This window comes from Abrus precatorius, unplaced genomic scaffold, assembly GCF_003935025.1.
Source record: "Abrus precatorius isolate BTA unplaced genomic scaffold, Abrus_2018 Scaffold11, whole genome shotgun sequence".
NCBI lineage: Eukaryota > Viridiplantae > Streptophyta > Magnoliopsida > Fabales > Fabaceae > Abrus > Abrus precatorius.
This window is the reverse complement of record NW_020874303.1, coordinates 5,413,500-5,435,750: the sequence shown is the minus strand read 5'-3', so window position 1 is coordinate 5,435,750 and position 22,251 is coordinate 5,413,500. Positions and strand designations below refer to the sequence as shown.

Sequence of the window (22,251 nt, the reverse complement as noted above, 5' to 3'; positions counted from 1 at the left end):
TTACGATCATACAACAAAAACTTAAATGTTTCAAAACATGTAATATCACAACTATTTCTCAACCAAATTTTAAAAATTATCATTCATATAATTCTTATCATCATTCTCAATAATTTAACTTGATTATAAATGATTTTACCTCACTAATCTTTAGCACAAGTAGCACACTAAACAATACATTTAAAAATATTTGTAAAAAATCATATGATTACATTTTATAGTCATAATATAAAAATTTAAGTATTTCAAAACATGTAATATCACAATTATTTCTTAACCAATTTCTCAAAGTTATCATTCCTATAATCCTTATCATTATTTCAAACATTTAACTTGATTCTAAATGGTTCTTACTCACTAATATTTAGCACACTAGACAATACATTTAAAAATATTTGTGCAAGATCATATAATCACACTTTATAGTCATAATACAAAAACTTAAGTGTTTTAAAACATGTAATAGTGTAACTATTTCTCAACCAATTTCTAAAAGTTATCATTCTTATAATTCTTATTACAATTATTAATAATTTAACTTGATTTCAAATGATTTTATCTCACTAATGTTTAGCGCAAGTAGCACACTAGACAATACATTTGAAATATTTGGTGGGATATGAGTCTTTAGTAACTAGGTAATTATTGGTGAGAAACAAATGTTTCTTGAATGTTCTGCAGTTTAGAGAGGAAGAATATAAAGTTTTTAAAATTTTCACAATTTTGGCTTAAGCGAATTTTTTAGCTTAAGCGAAAATTCACTTTTTAACTAAATTCGTTTAAACTAATTTTTTTAACTTAAGCAAAAATCACTTTTGTTAAATTTTGTTTAAACAAATTTTTTTGCTTAAGTAAAAACACACTGCACCCTCTGCAGTTCCCGTCAACACTGCAGAGGATCCTCCATTTTGATACTTAAGTAGGAGAGAAATTACAAGATGATATAATTTATGATATATTATAAATTTAAATTAATTATTTTAAAAATTAAACATGTAAAAATATTTTTGATTTAAACTCAATTAAATTTTAGATTTGGTTTAAAAACCAAACTTATAAACACATATAATTTTAATTGTAAATAAACATATTACCTATACTTTATAAAATTACAATATTAACTTACTTTTTATATTATTATTCTTTAAGTTATATCTTATTAGTTTGTTATATTTATAATTTAAACTTTTGAAACACGGTTTCAAATTGTAAGTTATGTTTCCTTTTAAAATAAATTTAATTTTTAAGTAAATTTTTATTGCTTTAATTTAATCTTATTTAAATATAATAAATATTATAAAAATAAATTATAACTTATAAAAATAAATTTTAAAAAGTATAATATATATTATAAATCTTTTATTCAAAATTTGATTTAACTTAATAGTATTCCTACAATTTATTAAAAAATCCGCTGCTGATTTATCTATAATTAAACTGATTAATGATATGATAAAAAGTCGATAAAATTAAAATAGATTTTGCTTTTCCTTGAAAATAGATGCAATCTGATCCACCAAGCAACTGAGATGAAAAAAAATCCTAACAATCAGAACGTGCGTAAAGAGAGGGGATGACTTATACGCCGTGTTTGGTTCTATAAAAATCATAGTTATTGTCATCTATATAAGTACCCCTCTAACACAAACGCACCTTGTTCTTCTCATTTGCTAATTTTCTTCCCCATATCGTAGATCTACGATAGCACCTTTCAGCTACGGTGAATTTCTCCTTCCATCGCTTTGGTTTTTTTTTTCACGAGAATTCCCAGATCTGTATATTCCTCTTTTCCACCGCTTTTTGTAATCCCCGATTCGGTTTTTGCTTTTTGGCACGTGCGAATTAGGGTTTGAATTCGTGCTTGTCATTGCACGAGACCAGATCTAATTATATCGCATGCATTGGTATTGCATAGCTTGACGATTTATTTACTCATTCATTTATTTTTAGGTTGAATGCGGATGATGTATAATTCTCCGCTGCTTTTAATTGACGCGCTTTTGTTTTTTTAATGCGAATGAAGCCATCTTAGATTGTTTACATGGTAATCGTTCAATGCGTATTCGGTTTTAGGATCAGAAGGTTAAATCAGTAAAAACTGGGCATTGGTTGTTCCTGTAGGCTTTTCATTAAACTGGTAATTTGACTTGGCATATATTGAAGCGGTGCTAATGCATGACAATCGTTTTATTCCGGAATTTTACAACCGAAAGTGCTCCTTTTGCTTTGCTGTATTTATTTATTTTTTGTGTATTTGTTTGATTTGGTGTTTCTTGTGTCTGGTTGAATGCTCAAACTTGAATGAATCTCAGAGGGCTGTTTTAAGTTTCAGCTAGTTTTTCACTTTCTCAACCAACGTGCGAGTATCCCTAGAAATTGTGGGTTTTGAGTATTAGCTTGTATGACTTGTTTGGTTTAAGGAGATGGTTTCATGTGTAATCCCAGCTGCTCCTGTCCTCCCCAAACTCCATACAATAAAAGAACAAGGGAAATGGCATAATAATCAATAGTGTGTGAATTGTTGTCGACCATTTATTTGATAAATCGTCACTTTAATGCTGGAATATTCTTTAAAAGTTTATTTTTTTTTTGTTTCCCTCCTTTTCTGGTGGTATTTCTCTCACGGATGCTTGTTAAATGTTTGGTGCAGGTTAAGCTGGTTAGTGTGGTAAGATGGGAGGTGGATTTAGAGTTCTTCACTTAGTTAGGCCGTTTCTCTCGTTTCTTCCTGAAGTTCAGACTGCTGACCGGAAAGTGCCATTTAGAGAGAAGGTCATATATACTGTGATCTCTCTTTTCATTTTCCTGGTTTGTAGTCAGCTTCCTCTGTATGGAATACACTCAACTACAGGTGCAGATCCATTCTATTGGATGCGTGTTATCCTTGCCTCAAACCGTGGAACTGTCATGGAGCTTGGAATCACTCCCATTGTGACTTCTGGGCTAGTTATGCAACTTCTGGCTGGATCAAAGATCATTGAAGTGGATAACAATGTACGAGAGGATCGGGCCCTATTGTAAGTGTCTTTGTACTTATAATCTTTCAGTGAACATCCTTTTTTCTATTCACTGCTTGACTGCATCGATTAGATTAACTGTATAAAGTAAAATTCATTTAGTATGGCCATGTTACATCTTTAGGTTATTGATTTTACTCTTTGAGGGCACTGCTCTAGGGTGGCAAATTTTGTTTTATACTGTATATTGAGAAAATTCATTTTCATTATCCAGAAATGGAGCGCAGAAGCTACTTGGTATTTTGATAGCTCTTGGAGAGGCGGTTGCCTATGTTCTTTCAGGTATGTATGGTAGTGTGGGCCAACTTGGAGTAGGAAATGCCATCCTCATCATCACCCAGCTCTGTTTTGCGGGTATAATTGTGATATGTTTGGATGAGCTTCTTCAAAAAGGATATGGTCTGGGGTCTGGAATTTCCCTATTCATAGCAACTAATATCTGGTAAATTTCTAGTCTTCACTAATGAGATATTTCTGGCTTTAATCTAGAATGTTTCTGCTGTCTTGTAGCAATTACTAACCTGGCTATTTAACCTTTTATCAAAAACTTAGAAGAATTCCCTTGTTATTTTTCAGTGAAAACATCATATGGAAGGCATTTAGTCCCACCACCATTAATAGTGGACGCGGAGCCGAATTTGAAGGTGCTGTTATTGCTCTGTTCCATTTGTTGATAACTAGAACAGACAAGGTTCGCGCTCTTCGGGAGGCATTTTATCGGCAGAATCTTCCCAATGTGACAAATTTGCTTGCCACTGTCTTGATCTTCCTAATCGTGATATACTTCCAAGGTTTCCGTGTGGTCTTGCCTGTAAGATCAAAGAATGCTCGTGGACAACAGGGATCATATCCAATCAAGCTGTTTTATACCTCTAACATGCCCATCATTCTTCAGTCTGCCCTTGTTTCCAACCTCTACTTCATCTCCCAGGTAAGAATAATTGTATAATAACTCAGACTGAACATTTTTGGATTTACTATTTCAAAAATCTAATGTTATTGGAATTGTTCAGCTACTCCACCGGAAGTACAGCGGGAACTTCTTTGTAAATCTGTTGGGAAAATGGAAGGAATCTGAATATGGAGGTGGTCAGTCTATTCCTGTTGGCGGTATTGCATACTATGTAACTGCCCCATCCAGGTAAGAGAAGTGCTTCCAATCATACTGTTGATAAATCTATGTTCTTTGCCTTGTTTGGCATACTAATATGATATGATATAAATTGTCAACCAGTTATGTGCAGTGTTCTTTCTCATTGACAACCCTAATTTGTGTCTCTGCTCTATATATCTTGCAGCTTAGCTGATATGGCAGCCAATCCTTTCCATGCTTTGTTCTATCTTGTGTTTATGCTGACAGCCTGTGCCTTGTTCTCTAAAACTTGGATTGAAGTCTCTGGTTCATCTGCTAAAGATGTTGCCAAGCAGCTGAAGGTATTGTCTAGCATTCATTTTGCATACTCGTTTCTCTATTGACATAATATAATTCTTACATAGAGCAATATACTAGCCAGACTTACGTTTTTGCTATCTATAGAAGCAAGCAATACTGTGCTAAAGTCTAAACAACTAAATATTATATTGAGCTTCTACCCAGCACATTTTTTAAACCAGCATAAATTATTAATTAGAATTTAAACCTAAGGTATTCTTAAGTGGCCGATCGACTGGGAGATGCATGGTTAGTTGCACTTTGTCATTCTTGCTGGAGTTTGCATAACAATTAACTGTTCATAAATTTTGGGTGAACTGCTACAAGTATAGTGGTTGTGATATGCTACAAGATGGGGAAACATACGAATTGATAGGAAACTTAGAATAGGCACACTAGAAAATTATATATTGTGCTATTATTTACTTGAGTTCTCTACCAGATTTTACCTGGGTTCCTTTTTTTAGATGGAAACAGAGAAGTAAGAAGCTAAATTGTCTACTCTCTTTCACTGTTCTATCGGGTCCTATAGAGTTTACAATATTGGTTCAAGGTTGGGATGAATAATGTTTTGGTAAACCTTCTGTGGTTTGTGGCGAAATCTAACTTATAAAAGGTGTATTTCTGAAACTGAGTTTGATACCGGGAACTGTTTTATCATATGAAAATTCGCCTGCATTAAAAAATCATATAAAGGAAAAGTATCTATTATAGTAGTAAATTTCAGTGATCACAGAACATTGTGTAAATTTGCAGGAACAACAAATGGTAATGCCTGGACACCGTGAGTCAAACTTGCAGAAAGAACTGAATCGATACATTCCCACCGCCGCAGCATTTGGAGGCATGTGTATTGGTGCTTTGACAGTGTTGGCAGATTTTATGGGGGCCATTGGTTCAGGGACAGGTATATTACTTGCAGTAACGATCATCTATCAGTACTTTGAGACATTTGAGAAGGAGAGAGCTAGCGAGCTTGGCTTCTTTGGCTTCTAGGTTCTGCCAAGCAAATAATGTTGGTGACGCCAATGAGCTCTCCCGCACATCCTTTTAGGGATCGATGTACTTCTAGGTCGTTTAACACCGTCAGGAAAGACATAGAGCAGTTTATTGGTCTTTTTTTTCAACTGAGGAAGTATGAAGTAGTATATCATTGTAAACATTTTTGGATTTCCTCGAAATATACATTTTGTCTTCATAATTGAATTTATGAAAGTCTGACCAGTTTTAAAAGTGAATCTTAAATTTATCAGTTTTGTTATGGAAATCACTTAGTGTGCTGTGTTTTATGCATGCACTTTTTTCTGAGTTTGTGATCTTGCGCGATGCCTGGGCTGTCACTTACTCTGTTGGTGCTAATTAATCTTGGTTCTCATTTTGGCCTTGGCAATACTTTGGCTGCGTTTGGATAAATAATTTAATTTAGTATTTTTCAAAATAAATCTTTATTATGAGAATTTATGGTATAATTTTAAGAGCTTAATTTTGGTATATAGTTAGTGTAAAAAAAATTATATTGCTAATTAATTAGAATATATCAATGACATGGCTTTTATATTATCACAGAAATTAATTATGATTATTGATTTAGTAATGTGTGATTACATGTTAATGTAAAAAAAGTATATTGTCAGTATGTTAAAATTAAAATTTAATTATGAAATTTATTATGCCAAGTGAAATTATTTTATTAAATTATACCAAAAAAATATACAAATAAATTAAAAGTATTTTATAAGAGCCAAGCTATTTCTAAGTTTTCTCGAACTCTGCCTTTATTTATAAGGTCTCGTGACTTTTCTTGTAACAATAGCAAGTTTTATGAGGTGGCTAAGTTAAAAGGTAAGTTTTCTTGTTTGAAACAAATGAGCATGACTCGAGTGTCTCTAAACGTTGTTTTACTTAACCTTGCATTTTGTTGCAAGACACGCGAATAGTTGAAAGATCGCTGTTGGATAATTTGTCTATCCACCGATAGGTGTAACTTTCGACGTTGAGTTACAGTTAGATGTACTTTGCCAAAAAAATGTCATTGTTCTGTCCACCTTTTTGCGGGATTCGTTAAGGGATCCTTTTTAGATGATTTGCATTATTATGGTTAGGGATGATTTTCTAAAGTTGCTTCTACTGTATATTTTCTTTAAACTTATTGCGCAATTCATATGTCCAACCAAACTGTGATCTTTCGAAGTTGTTTGCTAGTTTTAGTATTTGTCTCCACAATTTTATAATGATCCTCGTCAATCGTCATGCATCAAGGATTGGAATTGGCATTAATCTGAAAAAAAAAATGGTAGTAACGGGTTAGCTCGTTGTGTGCGTACAGTGTATGTTCTAATAAGAAAAGGATAAATATCTAGTTGAATTTATTTGTGGATGCCATGGTTATACTTCTTTTACATGTTCATGACATTATTTTCAGAGTTCCTAGTTTATTGTCACGAAGCATTTTAAGGTTACTTGTTCAAGAGTATACGATGAATTCACTTTTCTTAAAATGTAGTGGACTGTATATAGGAATGCCAAAATTATTCACATAGATTAAAAATTGTTATAAAAAATATTCGCACCTGTAAAAATTTACAGCTTTAATAAAATAGATTTGTATTCACATGTACTCGTAGCTGTAAAATTATTAAAATATATTATATATATTCAAAACAATATGTTTCTAACATTTTTATTTTATGATAATTTTGATATATATTGAATTTAATATTATATTTTCATTATTTTAACAAAATACTGTACTTATTTTTCATTAAGTGCTTTATTTTTTTAATTATAAATTTATTTATAAATTGTTTTAAATTAATTTATCTTTAAAAAATTATATTTTTTAATAAATATCCATAGATATCAATGGATACTTATAGGCAATAATAAATGCATTTAAAATCTGCTTAACGAGTGCTGCATATAAATCTGTTTTGTCAGCATATATAGCATTATTTACATCTTGAGAAAATGATTTTGCATCATGTTAATTTGAGTAAGACTAATATAGAACTTTAGTTTTATTATGACATTATATCAAAACATGAAAGATCCTTTGACTCATGTAGGGTTTCCAAAGTCGACAAATCCATCTTAGCCACTTTCGTTTTATTTTTAAAGTGATTTAGTAATATAAGTTAAGTCTGATTTGAAATTCGTTTGAGTTGAGTAGGGCGATAAATTTTTTTTCTTCAAATTTTTAATATTATTAGTAAAATTGAAACTCATTACGTATTAAGTTAAAATGATTTTCTATTAATTGATGTTATGTGAGAATCAATTTAAGTGAGATTATTTTTTAAATACAAATACAGAGAAATATACAATGATACGATGTCGATCGTCATCTTCATATCAATTTCAAAGTTAAATATTTAAAATCATCCCAAAAAGTTACATATTTAATTATTTAATTGGAGATTATTCAATTTACCAAAAAATAGTAATAAAACCCACCAATAATAACCTTCATAATATAGGGAAAAATGTAATGTAATTCAATAAGGTTAGTTTCACTGATAGTCCTCTATTTAATGACTTCAAATTACTAAAAAGTCTAGAGCCCAACGAAGGTCTATGCAGGCTATAGACACACATATATTTAATAATATATTATAAAAATAATAAATAATAAAAATTATAAAATATATATAAATTTTTATTTTGCATTCTTAAAGTTTAAAAAAAAATAGGTTGATCTCGCATAAAGAGAAGAATGTTGGTGCCTGCACGACACGTTTTTGGGTTGTAAAACACCCAAAAACGTGCACTTCTACACCAATTAACTTTGGGTCTTGGGTACTTTTTTTTTTTTTGAGTTTGTAACTCTTTTTGACCAACCCAATCTACGTGGCAGAAATTATTATTGTCCTTAGTGTCCTTAACTTATCTGTTAAAAAAAATATTACTAATATATTTTTTTGTAATTTTTAATATTATTCATTTTTAACATTTTAATTAATATTAAAGACACGTTTTTACTGTTTTCAACATAAATTTTTAAAATCAGAAATAAAAAAGGGCAATATTTTTGTAATTAAATATAAAAAAAGTTTTTTTCAAATCATAAAATCTCTCGAAGTGACTGACCATATATGTAAATAAAATAAAAATAAGAAAACGTATAAAGAAATATTAAAAGAATAACTTAATTAAGTTGGTCTAAATCTCATGGGACATTCTCATAATATTTTTACTTTTGATAAAATTCACTTAAACCGTTGTTAATTATAATATAGAATGCACAAAATATATGATTTAGAAATATTAATCATATAAACCGTTGTTTAAATCCCTAAAAAGGTTATTTTATGTCTGTCACTTGCACCGATGTGGGAATAGTAAAGTGTTTGTCTATCTTATATAGACAATTTCATTTGTTAATTTTTATTCTTTTTAATTGAACAATGACAATTTTTATTCTTTGTTTTTAAAAGTTAGAAAACAAAAACAACGCTGAAATATTTGAATATAAATAAAATACCTTCGTTCTATTACAAAATTTACCTGAAATAAATATAATTACATGTTAACAATCTCAATCATCGTTAATTTTGTAAATTTTAAGGTTAAAATTAATAAAAAGATATCTATGATTAATAATGCCTTTAAAAGGCAAATAAGTTGACTTTATCATCAATTAAAAATATTAGACAAACAAAATTTTAATAGTTTAATAAATTATTTTACATCTACTATAAAAAATAATTACATCTACAAAATTTGAAAGATAAGTTTAAAATAAATTTATAGTATTTAATAATTATTTTTAAAAAACTTCATCTTTCTATGGTCCATGAAGAAAACGTAGTCCCCCGACCCTGATTATACTTCTGCACTAATGCAAAAACTTAAAATGATAATAAATTTAAACTTTTTTAGAACATTTTTACCAATAAATTTTATATATTATTCTGATAGCATAAATAAATCATCCGCTAAATTTTGAATAAGCACGTGTTGTTTTGTCACATAATTTTCAGTTGGAATGTAAATTATATATATTTTTTTAATAATATATTTAATACTTTAATATTAATATATTGTGCACTCGCGTACTGTGCGTTAAGTCCATGAAACGTGCATTTGTCTTTGGTTCATGGCTGCATGTACACGTGTGAATTAAATTCAAATTCGTAAATATTTATGTGACCTCGATCTAATTTTAATGCAATTTATTTAATTGATTTAGTTTTAAATTTTATTAATTTGTAAAAATGATAATAGAGTCGGATATAGGTGCCTCTATCTCTAAACTCGAATCCGTTAATTTCTTTATAAAATATATCAATTCAACTATTAAATTATTTTATATTATTTTTATAAATATTTATAATTTTTTCATTTTTATTTAAAAATATATTATTTGTTAAAATAGAATAAAATAAAAGATTAGTTAATAATTTTATTTTTATAAAAATATTTAAATTAATAATTGAATTGATTAATATCGTATTTTATAAAAAAATTGTTAAATAATACATGTATGAAAACTTGATATGGGGTGTCAACACATATTCTTTAGTTTTTATATGTTAAATCATATAATATACTTTGTATTTATGTTAAGTGTTTTATAAACAATATTTTGACTTAGTCCTGATTACTTTGATCCAATCATGTTTATTTATCACCCCAAATTATATGATGGAAGTCATCGTATTCTTGTTAATGCGGGTAAGAAAAATTATAAAATTTGTAAGAATTTTATACATGACTCTTCAAAACTAAAGAAAAAAATGTCATTTAATAGCTTAAGAAAAGATTTGTTCTCCAAAAGAGAATAATGGGCTTGGGTTAAGAAAGTTATGTAATCTGAATTTGATTATATGGTTAAGTTGGGTTGGAATTTTATTAATTGTCCTAATAATTTATATGGTTAAATTTTTTAGACCAAAATATAATTAGAATGGAAATTGTTTTCCTATTTTTGAAAATAATCATTTTGTTCTGTGATATAGAAAGGAATATGCAGAGTTTGAAAATTTTCATGCACAGGGCCTAGTTTAGGCCATTGGGGATGGGGTTAATGGTTAAATTTTGGAAAGATTATTGGATTTCAAGAATTAATAAGCTTGGTGTCCAGAATGTACTTAATGAGTTTTTTAATATTCCTGTTGCTTGTTTTTTAGTGAATGGTTAGTAGATTTTGAATAAGATTAAACTTTTTATTTGCAGTATTTTTGTGATTTAATTTATAATATTATTCCTCCTAATATTACTCCTAATATTAATGTTAAGGCTGATTTAGTGAGTTGGTACCCTACCTTCCCCCTCCAATGGTATTTTTTTCTAAAATCAGCCTATCAACAGTTGATGGGACTGATGGCAACTTGACTTATCAAGAAGACGTTTTTAATTTAATTTGAAATTGTTTAAGTTCTCAAAAAAATTATATATATATTTTAAAATAACACATAATAGATTTTTGACTAATGAAAAAAGAAATATGAGAGGCTTAACTCATTATTTTAATATTTTGTTTAATATTTAAGAGATTTTATATCATGTTTCCATAAGTATATAAAGTCAGAGCATTAAATATTTTAATATATTTAAAATAATAATACTGAATGACTTTTCAAATTTTTATATAACAAAATTTTCATTAAAAGAAACACTTTTAACTTCTTATTATATACTCATAAATACATAATAAACAACTCTTCCTTTGTTTATAAGAGTCTTCAATATTGGTGATGTTAAATTTTGAAGGCTTGCATTCTGAAATTATATGTAAATTTCATTTGATGTGATAGATCATTCAACATTGTTAGTTAACTCAAACATTATTTTTTTAAGAGAAGATATTACGATATTTTTCTAAATTCAAAGAATTCAAGGTTATTTTTTACTTACAATTCTTGACTACCACTGGTAAAAAAAAAAAAAAAAAAAAAAAACTATACATATCTTAACTTATAAACGTTTGTAAGCAAGCTAGAAGGTGTCACCAAAAAAATTATACACTAAGGATTAGGTATATTGGTTTGTCTGTTCCAATAACATTATAGTAAAAGGTAATTTAATTGTTAATATATATATAACAAATTACATTAAATTATCATTGTGTGTCTATAATATTTACATTTATAATTTAGTTTTTTTGCAAAATTTATATTAAATAAATTAATTTTAATGACAAATATTTTTTCTGCGAAAATGAATACAATATATAAAATTTTCACCGACTATGTCATTAAAAATTGGTTTTGGGTCAAATCATATTCAATTGGTTCACTAATCACTCTTAATAAAATATTCAAGTCATTACCCTTAATAAAATATTGCTTAAATGAATTGAATAGGAAAGGTTTATTTTATGCCAACCAATACATTTGCATTTCCTGTTTTCCGATCGACCAAACACATTCTCCCCAGACCACTTGATAATAGATTTTGAATCTCACCATACTTCTACTGCACAAAGTTACAAAATTGCTTGTAACATCAAACAGGGTTGAGTGAATTAATGGTTTGAAAAAGCCATGAAACAAAACAAAAACAGGACAAAACTTATAAAAAGTGAACCCAGTAGGCTAATAGTTTATCGTAGGAATCAATATTAATTAAATATCTGATATTTTCAATACAATTTTTATACTCTTCTTCAGTTAATATATTTTATACAGATGCTTGTTTTGTATTGATTCTGCACTTTTTTTTTTCTAATTAACCAATATCTTTGAAACTATCCGAGTTTGCTACAAGTTGGTATGCATATAGTTGGGTTAATTAAATGACAAATGCTAGCTAGCTATCAAAATAAAATAACACTTGGATCACATACATAGCTTGATTCTTAGAGAAGAAAATGAGAAAAAACAAACTAGTATTGCACACAAAATTGGAATAATAATGAAAAGATGCCTTTCAATTGCATTTGATCAGAGATGTATTCATATTGTTTTGTAACTTACGCTGCCATGTCTGACGCCTACCATTCAAATCTATTCCCATCGATCATTCACATATACAAAGGGGACACTAATGCATTATATGTTATTCTCAATCATTATTCATTAAGAATTGCCAAATTATTACACTTTATTAAGATATTTACTTAGAATAAATTTTTCAAACAAATTTAAAATTTCCTCAATCATTTTTTAAAAATTTTATTTTCTCTCTCCTGTTTAAATATGCTAATAAATAAACTTTGGACACCGTTTTGACATGTGGATGATCCTCACGTAGGCCATAATAAGTCATTCTAATAAAAAAATAATGAATACTAAAGCCAAATCTTTAATAAATTTTAAAAAATAACATGCATTTAAGAACAAGTAATAAAAAGTATATTATTTAATATTATTAGTATATGAAAATTTATAATTTTTAATAAGAGTTTATTATGTATATATTTGTGTTATGTATCCTTCAACTCAGATTAAAAACATCAATAAAGAATACGCGTAAGTAAACCACGACACAAATAAACAACCAAAACCAATCAAATCTTTGTTGCAACCTTATAAAAAATATTTAATTATTATTGCTAATTATATTGAAAGGGCGCAATTTCTGGCAAGTAAAAATCGCGTTTTGTGGTGTCATTTTGCCTTCATTTCTTATGGAAAAAGTGGTTACTATATATCGAAGTTTTGATTATATTTTAGTTTTTAATGTAATAATTTCTTCTTAAATATTATAAACTAAATCAGCTCAAAATTAAGTCAAGTGAAATGTACTCCTTTTTTTTTTTTTTGCTATTAAACAAGGCTTACAAAGCCCATAAAAAAAACAAGATTAAATTAAAATCCTAGGCCAAGAGACCTGAAGCGCATCCAGCATAAGAAAAGGCTTTACAGAAGTGGGAGCTTTATCAAAACAATAAAAAGACAACCCAACTTCATCTCCTAATTTAGCCATCCAATTAGCACATTGGTTAACTTCTCTAAGAATATGGTTAAATATAATAAAACGAATATTTCTAAGGTCCTAATTTTCTTAATAACAGATTACAAAGGATTATCACTATTTTGAACATTAACAGTTAAATGAAGGACATTTTTATAATCACAATCAATCTAAAGAACATGAATATGATTTGAAACAGCCAGTTTAAGGCCTCAAACAAGACCCCAAAGTTCAGCCTAAATGGGAGTGCAAAAATGAAGAGAGTTGTAAAAACAAGCTATAAAATTGCCTTTGTGATTTCGAATAGGGCCCCTACAACTAGCTTTTTCCAAAGATTGAAAGACAGAACCATCACTGTTAAGCTTAAACTACTTCTCAGGAGGGGGTTGCCATCTGATTTGACCTTGAGGCTGTAGCCTACAATTATGAACAACACTAGAATTCCTGCTACAAGATAGCAGATACTCAAGTTCACACACAATCTTATTTAGCAAACAATCATTGTTCAAAGGAGAATTTTGAAATATAACACAATTCCTATTCTTCCAAAGATTACAAGTAACAACAGCAAACAGAGATTTCAAAAAAGGATACAAGACAAAATTCTGAGAAGTTAAGTTTAAAAGAAGCCAATTAATCAGCCCCATGCTAAAAAATGAAGACCATTTAACAGGAGGAAGGAGCTTGAGCCAAATCTGAGATGCCTACCAACAATCCTTTAGAACATGAATCACAGATTCTGGGACAAAATTACATCTAGCACACAAAGGAGAGCTAGTCATTTTACGGTTAAATCTTTTCTCATTAGTCAAAAGTCTACAATGAACAACTTTTCAAAGGAAAACATGTAAACTATGGGGCCCTTCCAGTCCCAAATAAGCTCAAAAACCTTATTATTACTACTATTAACACTCTAATTATCTCTAGAGATAAGATCATAGGCTGATTTAATTGAGAACAACCTATTACTATTAAGCTTCCAAAAAACCTATTCCTTATTATTAGATAAACAAACGATTCAATAGGAGTAATAGAATCACAAAGAGATCTAGGGAGAAATTCTATAAATTTCACCCAATCCCAGCTACCTTGCAGAGAATAAAGAGCCAATGGATCATCCAACTCATTCTTAGGAATAGGAAAACAAGAATAGCTAGAAAGCTTAGGAAACCCAGGGATCCATTTATTCTTCCAAAATTTTATAGTCATGCCATTACCTAAAACCCAGCCAAGCCCAGGTGAAAAATAGTCTCAAACGGCTATCATACCTTTCCATAAAGGCGAAGCATGCAGGCTATTGGAAACTCTAGGGGATTTGCCTAAGACAAAGTTATATTTGTTACAGATAACCTGGGACCAAAGATCATTAGGAGAAGTTAAAAGCCTCCAACATAGTTTCATTATGAAAGTTTTATTAAGTATATTAATGTCTCTAAAACCCAAACCCCTTCAATCTTAGGTTTGCAGACAATCCTCCGATTAATTAAGTAACATTTCCTCCCATTTAATGAACCCCAAATAAAATCTTTACATATTCTATCAATTTTTTTACGAACAGTTTTAGGAATAGTGATAACCTGCATAAAATAATTAGAAATACTCATTAAATAAGACTAAGCAAGGGTGATTCTGCCAACCATAGATAAAGAATTTATTTTCCAAATTGAGAGTTTCTTCCTAATTTTATCTATAATGAATTGAAAATCTGCTTTAGTAGGGAAAAGGGGGCTAATAAGAATATCAAGATACTTACCAAACTGATTAGAGGTCTTAATATCTAGTCTCCTACTCAGATCCATTTGTAGGGCAGAATTACAACATTTAGAAAAATAAATAAAAAGACTAGTCCAAATTTATAGAAAGACATGAGGCAGAACAAAAAGTATTTAAAATTTTAGAAATAATACTAGTATTAACAGAATCAGCCTTAACAACCAAAATTATATTATCAACAAAAAAGAGATGAGAAATAAAGGGACCCTTATTGCTGAAAGGAAAAGGCACTCAGCTACCATCATTAACCCTATCTTGAATCATATGAGTCAACCTCTCTATACATATAACAAAAAGATAAGGGGAAGTGGGATCTCCTTATCTAATTTCCCTGTGAGGCTTAAAATATTCAGTTCTATCATTATTCCAATTAATGGACATAGAAGAAGTTGAGATATAGTGGCTTATAAGAGAAGAGAATTTAGGGTTGAGACTAATAACCTGCATCGTATCATCAATGAAACTCCAACTAAGTCTATCGTAGGCTTTTTTCAGATCAATTTTAATTATCATATAATTATTCTTGTTTTTAAGCTTATGAAAAGAGTGAACAAGTTCTTGTAACCCAGGGATAAAACTAGATTGGTTGGCTGAGATAATACGAGGAAGGATCCCTCTAATTTTATTAGCCAAGATTTTGGTTATAATTTTATAATTAACATTACAAAGAGATATAGGCCTAAATTGCTTAATATGTTCAGGAGACTCAACTTTAAGAATTAAGGAAAGGACAATATCATTAACCATAAAAATTCTATCAGGGTTATTAAAAATATCAGAAATAAACTGAAGCAGAAAAAGAGCTAAAATGTCTCATTGGGATTTGTAAAAAATGACATGGAGCCCATCTGGGCTAGGAGATTTGAAGTTACCTATATTGGACAAGGCAGCCTTGATTTCAGCTAAACTGGAAATAGAATCCAGCAGGGAAACATCAGTATCCCTAAGGGTAGGAAACCTATAAATAGTTAGTAAAGGATGACTAATAAAACATTAATCAAAATAAAGATTTCTAAAATATCCAACAACAAAAAATTAGAGTTTAGAAGAATTCAATTCCCACTCACTTTCATTATTTCTAAAGGTCTTAATATAATTATTTTTCTTACGAATCACCATTGCTTTATGAAAAAACTTATTGTTCTTATCCCAAATTGAATATAACTGGATTTATAATGATGAAACTAGAATAATTCCTTAGAGTTCATAATTTTCTGGTACTCTAGCCACAATGATTTCATAAAATTTTTAAGAAAAGAATTATCTTGGACAACTAACTTATTAAAAATGCGTTTAATTCTATTTAATATTCTTCTTTTTTTAAAAAAAAATATTCCTAAAAATATTTAAATTCCAATCATTAATATTATTCCTAAAATTATTAACATTTTTAGTCCATGATCTAGAACTTGTTTGATTTGATATATAATAATTTAAATAAATATAAAATAATTTAAATAATTTTAGTTTGGTGATAGTAACATTAATTTCCTCTTGGAATTTAAAATAGGTTATAAGTTGACTCCAGGGTTACATACTACATGAAAAGAAAGTAGTTGATTAGAGCATATTTACTTTTATTGATTCACAATCAACAATATTAATCACTTACTTGTTAAAAATTGTTTGATTAATATATTTGAGAGAGTTTATGGGTCAATATATCTAGTTTGAGGTTTACGTCAGTTTCTTCAACCAAACTAATTATACTAAAATTGGATTAATTCAGCTTAATTTATTTAGTTAACATACAATAATAAATTATCATATTTTAAAAGTTTTTATCTATATACTTTTTTTACTTGAATCTTGAATTACTACTAGGTTCCGTGACAAATTATAAATCAATTTCAAATCTTGATGATACATTTAATTAATTTTTAGTTATTTTATACTTATACATTCCCATTATTATTCTTTTAGCAAATGTTAGCTATTTCCCTAGAGATAATAAGCTAAGAAATAATAAATAAATATTTTTTATTTAAAACCTTTTAATATACTTTTATATATTGTACATTTAATGTATTAATAACGTGATTTTTAATTAAAAAAATATATTTTATTTTACTCTTAATCTATTGTTTAACAAAACTCTTATTTTTGTGGATAAAATTGAATATATGTCTAACATAACTAAAAACATTTAGTATAACAAACGTAATGTACTACATGGGGTGACCAACTTGTCTAAATTCCAAAATGACAACAGAATGATATGTCCTTTATTTAACTATATTTGTTTCATAATATCTTCTTCCGTTTTTGAAATTTTATCTATTTAATTTTTTATATAATAATTTTTATTACAAAAATAAAAATTTCTATTATTTTTAATTTAAATTTTAATAAATCCATAAAATTAGTTTGTTAATTATTACATATTTTAAGTATTTGATTAATATATATTAACAAAATATGAATTTATTATATTATCAAGTAATCATGAATTTTCATGATATTTAAAAGTATTATTTTATCATAAATATTTTTAAAAGTATATAATTAATATACTATACAAATTTTTACAATCACAATATATTAAAATTAAATTAATATTTTAAAGTTTGTGACTTTAATTTCTCTCGTTGACCATTTTGGCTAGGGATTACACAAAACGTTTTTCACTCATTTTTTCTCCGAAACGGACTAAACATAAGTCATCATTTAAAGAGGAAAATAGAACACAGGTTACCATTACCTTTTCATATCAAATTTTGACAAAGTTCCTCTTTTTAAGGAAAAGGGATATTGCTGGGGAAGAGTTAGTTGTTTTATTTATCAAATCAAATTCATTATGAATTGACAAATAGACAAATGTAATTTTGTTTATGTATATAATATTATAAAGAAATCAAGTTAATCATTATTGATTAGGGTTTAGGATCATTTCATTTCATTTTTATAATTATTTAATTCTAATAAATATTCAATTGAAAAAAATCAACACAAATAATTAAAGTAATATATAATTATAAATTAACAAACAAATGAACAAAACTAAACAAATTATCGATGGTGTAATTCTTGGTACATTTTACACTAATATAAATTAATCATTCTTTTATACAAAATTATGAATTATACATTTATAAATAATATACAATTTTATATATTAGCATTACATATATTAGCAATTTAATTAATAAAAAAATATTAGAATCATTATTTTATTAAGTTTGATATACATTGTTATTCTATTTATTCTATTTTTATATATATTATAAATAGAGAGTACTCCCATCATTTCACTGAAATAAAGCCGCCTAACTTTAAAAACCAAACATTATATGTTTTAGATAAATCTTAAGTACATAATTCCATTCTGAAGAAATTTTTTCCAAATTAGAGTTTTAAACATATAAATATAAAATTGTTATACTGTGTTGTGAAAAAAAAATTAATACATTAAAAAATAATCACACGTTTATTTCATAGTTATTTCATTATAAATAATTGTTATCTAAGTTTGATTGATAACATTAAATATGTTAGAATACTAAAGTAATACTAATGATACTAAACTATGGAACTAAAAATTAGCATGTAACATTTTCAAGTTTCAAAATTTTAATAATATTTACATAAATTAATTTATGTATATGATTTAAGATTTAAGGTTTAAAGACTTTTTTAATAGATAAACTACAAAAATCTTAGGAACTAATAACAAAAATACTAATATATATATATATATATATATATATATATATATATTTATTTATTTATATAATTTTAGGAACTAATTTTTTGTCATAATTTTAATGACAAAATTGATACGTGCCTATAATTTTAGAAGTTAAAATAATTATTTTTTAGAGAATATAAATTATATTTTATAGTTTCAAAAATAAAATTAAATAGTACATATAATTTTAATAATTAAATTGAATGACACTTATAATTTTAATGAATAAAATGATATCAACATTAAAATAATTAAATTTCTAATTTTATAAATTAAAATAACTTATTTCAAAATTTTAGGAAATATAGTGATTAAATTCTAATAATTTAAAATATTATTAAATTTATTTCAAAATTTAAATTAACATATGTATACAATTTAAATAATTAAAATAACGTATTAACCATATATATTTCGAGGGGGTAAGGTGGTAGGTACATCTACTAATCTTATTTTCACTATTTAAAGAAGTAAAAATTGAAATAATATTAATTACAGGGGAATTTAAGTAATTAATTTAAATTTAATTTAAGATATTTATAAAAAACATAAAATATAAACTAAATATTTTTATAATTTAAAAATAAATTTTATATATTTTAAAAATATTTATTTTTTAGATTTAAAATATATAGGTTGATTTTAACTTGTGAGATAAATTTTATTTTTTTTATAAATATTTTAAAACTTTACTCAAATTAAAATTTATTTAAGTATTATTTAATAAACCTTTATGACTTAAGGGGCTAGAATATAAATTTATTCATAAAATTTATTATAATAGGTTGTAAAAATAATGAGAATTATAAAATATTTTTATAACATCTTCATAAAATTTTTTAAATGTCCCTTAAGACAAAAGTTTGTACACATATGACATTTGAAAAGTATTTATAGCCTAAAAATAGAATAAAAAACTATATAAGCCTAATTAAACACACAATTAAATCAAATATAAAATTTAGATAAATCTTAATGGAGTGTAAATTTAAAAAATCCTAATTATATACGTATCTTCCTAGTCAATTAATAACATGATAATATTTTCTTCCTAAAATCTATAAAATAAAAATCATAAATGGTTGAATTACCTAAGCTTATCTTTTAAGTGACAATTTCAATTTCAACATGCATTAAAGGGCTGTTTGTCTTTCCGTAAAAGAGGTTACAAACGGAGAAAGCGTGATTTTGCATGCACTTTAGAGTGAAGCAATTATTATTATTATTTTCCTGCATAAGCAATAAGAAGTTGATTGGAGTTGTTACAAATGTTAATTTTATAAATATTAAATTTAATTTATTAAATTTCACATAAAAATTTTTACTCTTATTTTGAGAATTGTTGATTTAAAATGGGATGAAAATACGGTTTAACGGTCAACAACTTCTGGTCAAAATATTTTATCGTAAGCATGTCAGGTTCATAATTTCATAAATGGTAGGTATAGGCAATTATACATAGAATGGTCCCAACCAACAGAAATAACGCATTCCATAGAGTATTAAATGAGGGAATTGTGTTTTTCATGTATTATGCCCATTTAAAGAAAAATAGGCTATAAAATATCTCAACTAAAGTTGTGAGCTTTTCAAAATTTGTCAATTTGTAAAAGAGAGACTTCTACCCTGTTTGGTTTGAGAAATAAAAAACAATGAGAAGATATAATTTAAATAAATAACTGATTACGTATAAATAGTTTTTTAATTTTTTAATATAAAAAAACACAAAAGGATAGATTTTTTGAAGTAGATAAATGGAAGCAAACATGTGAAATTTACAACAGTTAAATAATTGTTATTAAATCTTAATTGTCAAAATATATAATTAATTTTTCTAAAACTTGTTAAATATAAAATCATTCAATAAAATTTATAACATTTAAAATTTTCATTTTTAAATATTAATTTTTATATTTTAAATTTGGTTTTTTATTAATATTCTTATATAATTGGTTAATATTTATCAACTTTAATAAAAAAAATTAATATCATTCCATTTTTTTCAATAACAGTAATCGGGTTAATCATTAAAATTACGACTATAGGTCAACTTACTTTTTTAAATTATAAAATACTAGTATTTATTTATTTTTTTATAAATAAGACTAAGATGATGTGTTATTTTTCTTTAAATTCAAATAATTAAATATTTATTATTTTATTATTTAAATTTATACATAAAAAATACTAATCTTGAACAAAGACTGAAGAAATGCCTTTACAATTTTAAAAATTAAACTAGGTGATAAAAAAAATCTATTGCATTTTTATTAAGAAATTATTATTGTGCTAAACAAATTCAAATGATACTGAATTGCTGAGAGCATGAATCTCTTACAAATAATTTAAATTAACAAATATTTTAAAGTCTGAGTTTTGAAAAGATGTTACATACAAATTTGGTAAGAAAAATCATTTTTAATTACTTTACCAAATTATTTAAATAAAACGAGTCACATTAAAAATCATTTATTAATTTTAATAAAACAATATTAAACTAATAAATATGATTAATATATTTTAAAATTAATAAATAAGTATATTAAATCGTGCTACAAAACAATATGAAAAGTATATTAAAAATTTTGATTTTTTTTTTATCTTTAAAGATATTTTTGAGTGCCGATTAATAATAGTGTTGGTAATTAGTAATACAAAAAGGTTAAATTTAACCTTAGTAGTTCATAATAAAATACCTTTATTATAAGTATTTATTACACTTTTGTACTTTTAATATAATAAGAATTTTTTATAAAAAATTATTATTTTAACACACTTAAAAAAAATTAACTATATAAACCAAGGTTAATAAATCTATTGATAATAAAATGAATATTTTAGAACCTTGAAGTTCAAGAGGGTAGCAAAACCCTTATTTGTTGTCCCAATATATATGTAACATGTATAAGTACTTTTCCATATCCATATATCACATTATATCATGGATCACACTAAATCCATGTTGGATATATTTGCTTATGAAAACTGTTTGTTTATGATTCGATCGAGGGAAGGTTTGAGCTAGGCACATCTCATAATAATAAAAATGTTAAGAATTAAATTGAAAATTTTAATTTGATATCCCATTGGAATATCTTCTATTACATTTACATAATTTTTTAAATTCATCTATAACAAAATTATACGATGTATACATTTGTTATTCATTCCTTCAAATAAAATAATAAATACTAACGAGCATCTATTGTGTAAAGAATTACAAATAAAAAATAAAATTTAAATAATATAGTAAATATATTATCTTTTACGATATTTAATGTAATTTAATATGATTTTTAATAAAAAAATCGCATTTAATTTTTTAATTAATGTTCTAATAACACTGATTTCAGAATAAAAAAATGACCTGATAATAAGCCTAACACGTAGTCACGAAGGGATATATTGGTAGTATATGAAATTTATGGAAAAGCGACTCGACCAATGTGGCGTTTTAAATTTCCAGTGCCAGGTCAGTTTCCGAC

The 22,251-nt window shown here is 26.5% G+C and overlaps 1 protein-coding gene across 1 annotated transcript; it reads left to right on the top strand.

Moving 5' to 3' along the window:
* The first annotated feature begins 1,625 nt into the window (after positions 1-1,625).
* Positions 1,626-5,711, top strand: LOC113854115 (protein transport protein Sec61 subunit alpha). The gene is made up of 7 exons (XM_027484975.1): positions 1,626-1,720; positions 2,651-3,017; positions 3,232-3,459; positions 3,594-3,948; positions 4,031-4,158; positions 4,316-4,451; positions 5,206-5,711. The coding sequence occupies exons 2-7, from the start codon at positions 2,674-2,676 to the stop codon at positions 5,443-5,445; spliced, it is 1,431 nt and encodes a 476-aa protein (XP_027340776.1). The 5' UTR covers positions 1,626-1,720; positions 2,651-2,673; the 3' UTR covers positions 5,446-5,711.
* The last annotated feature ends 16,540 nt before the right edge of the window (positions 5,712-22,251 follow it).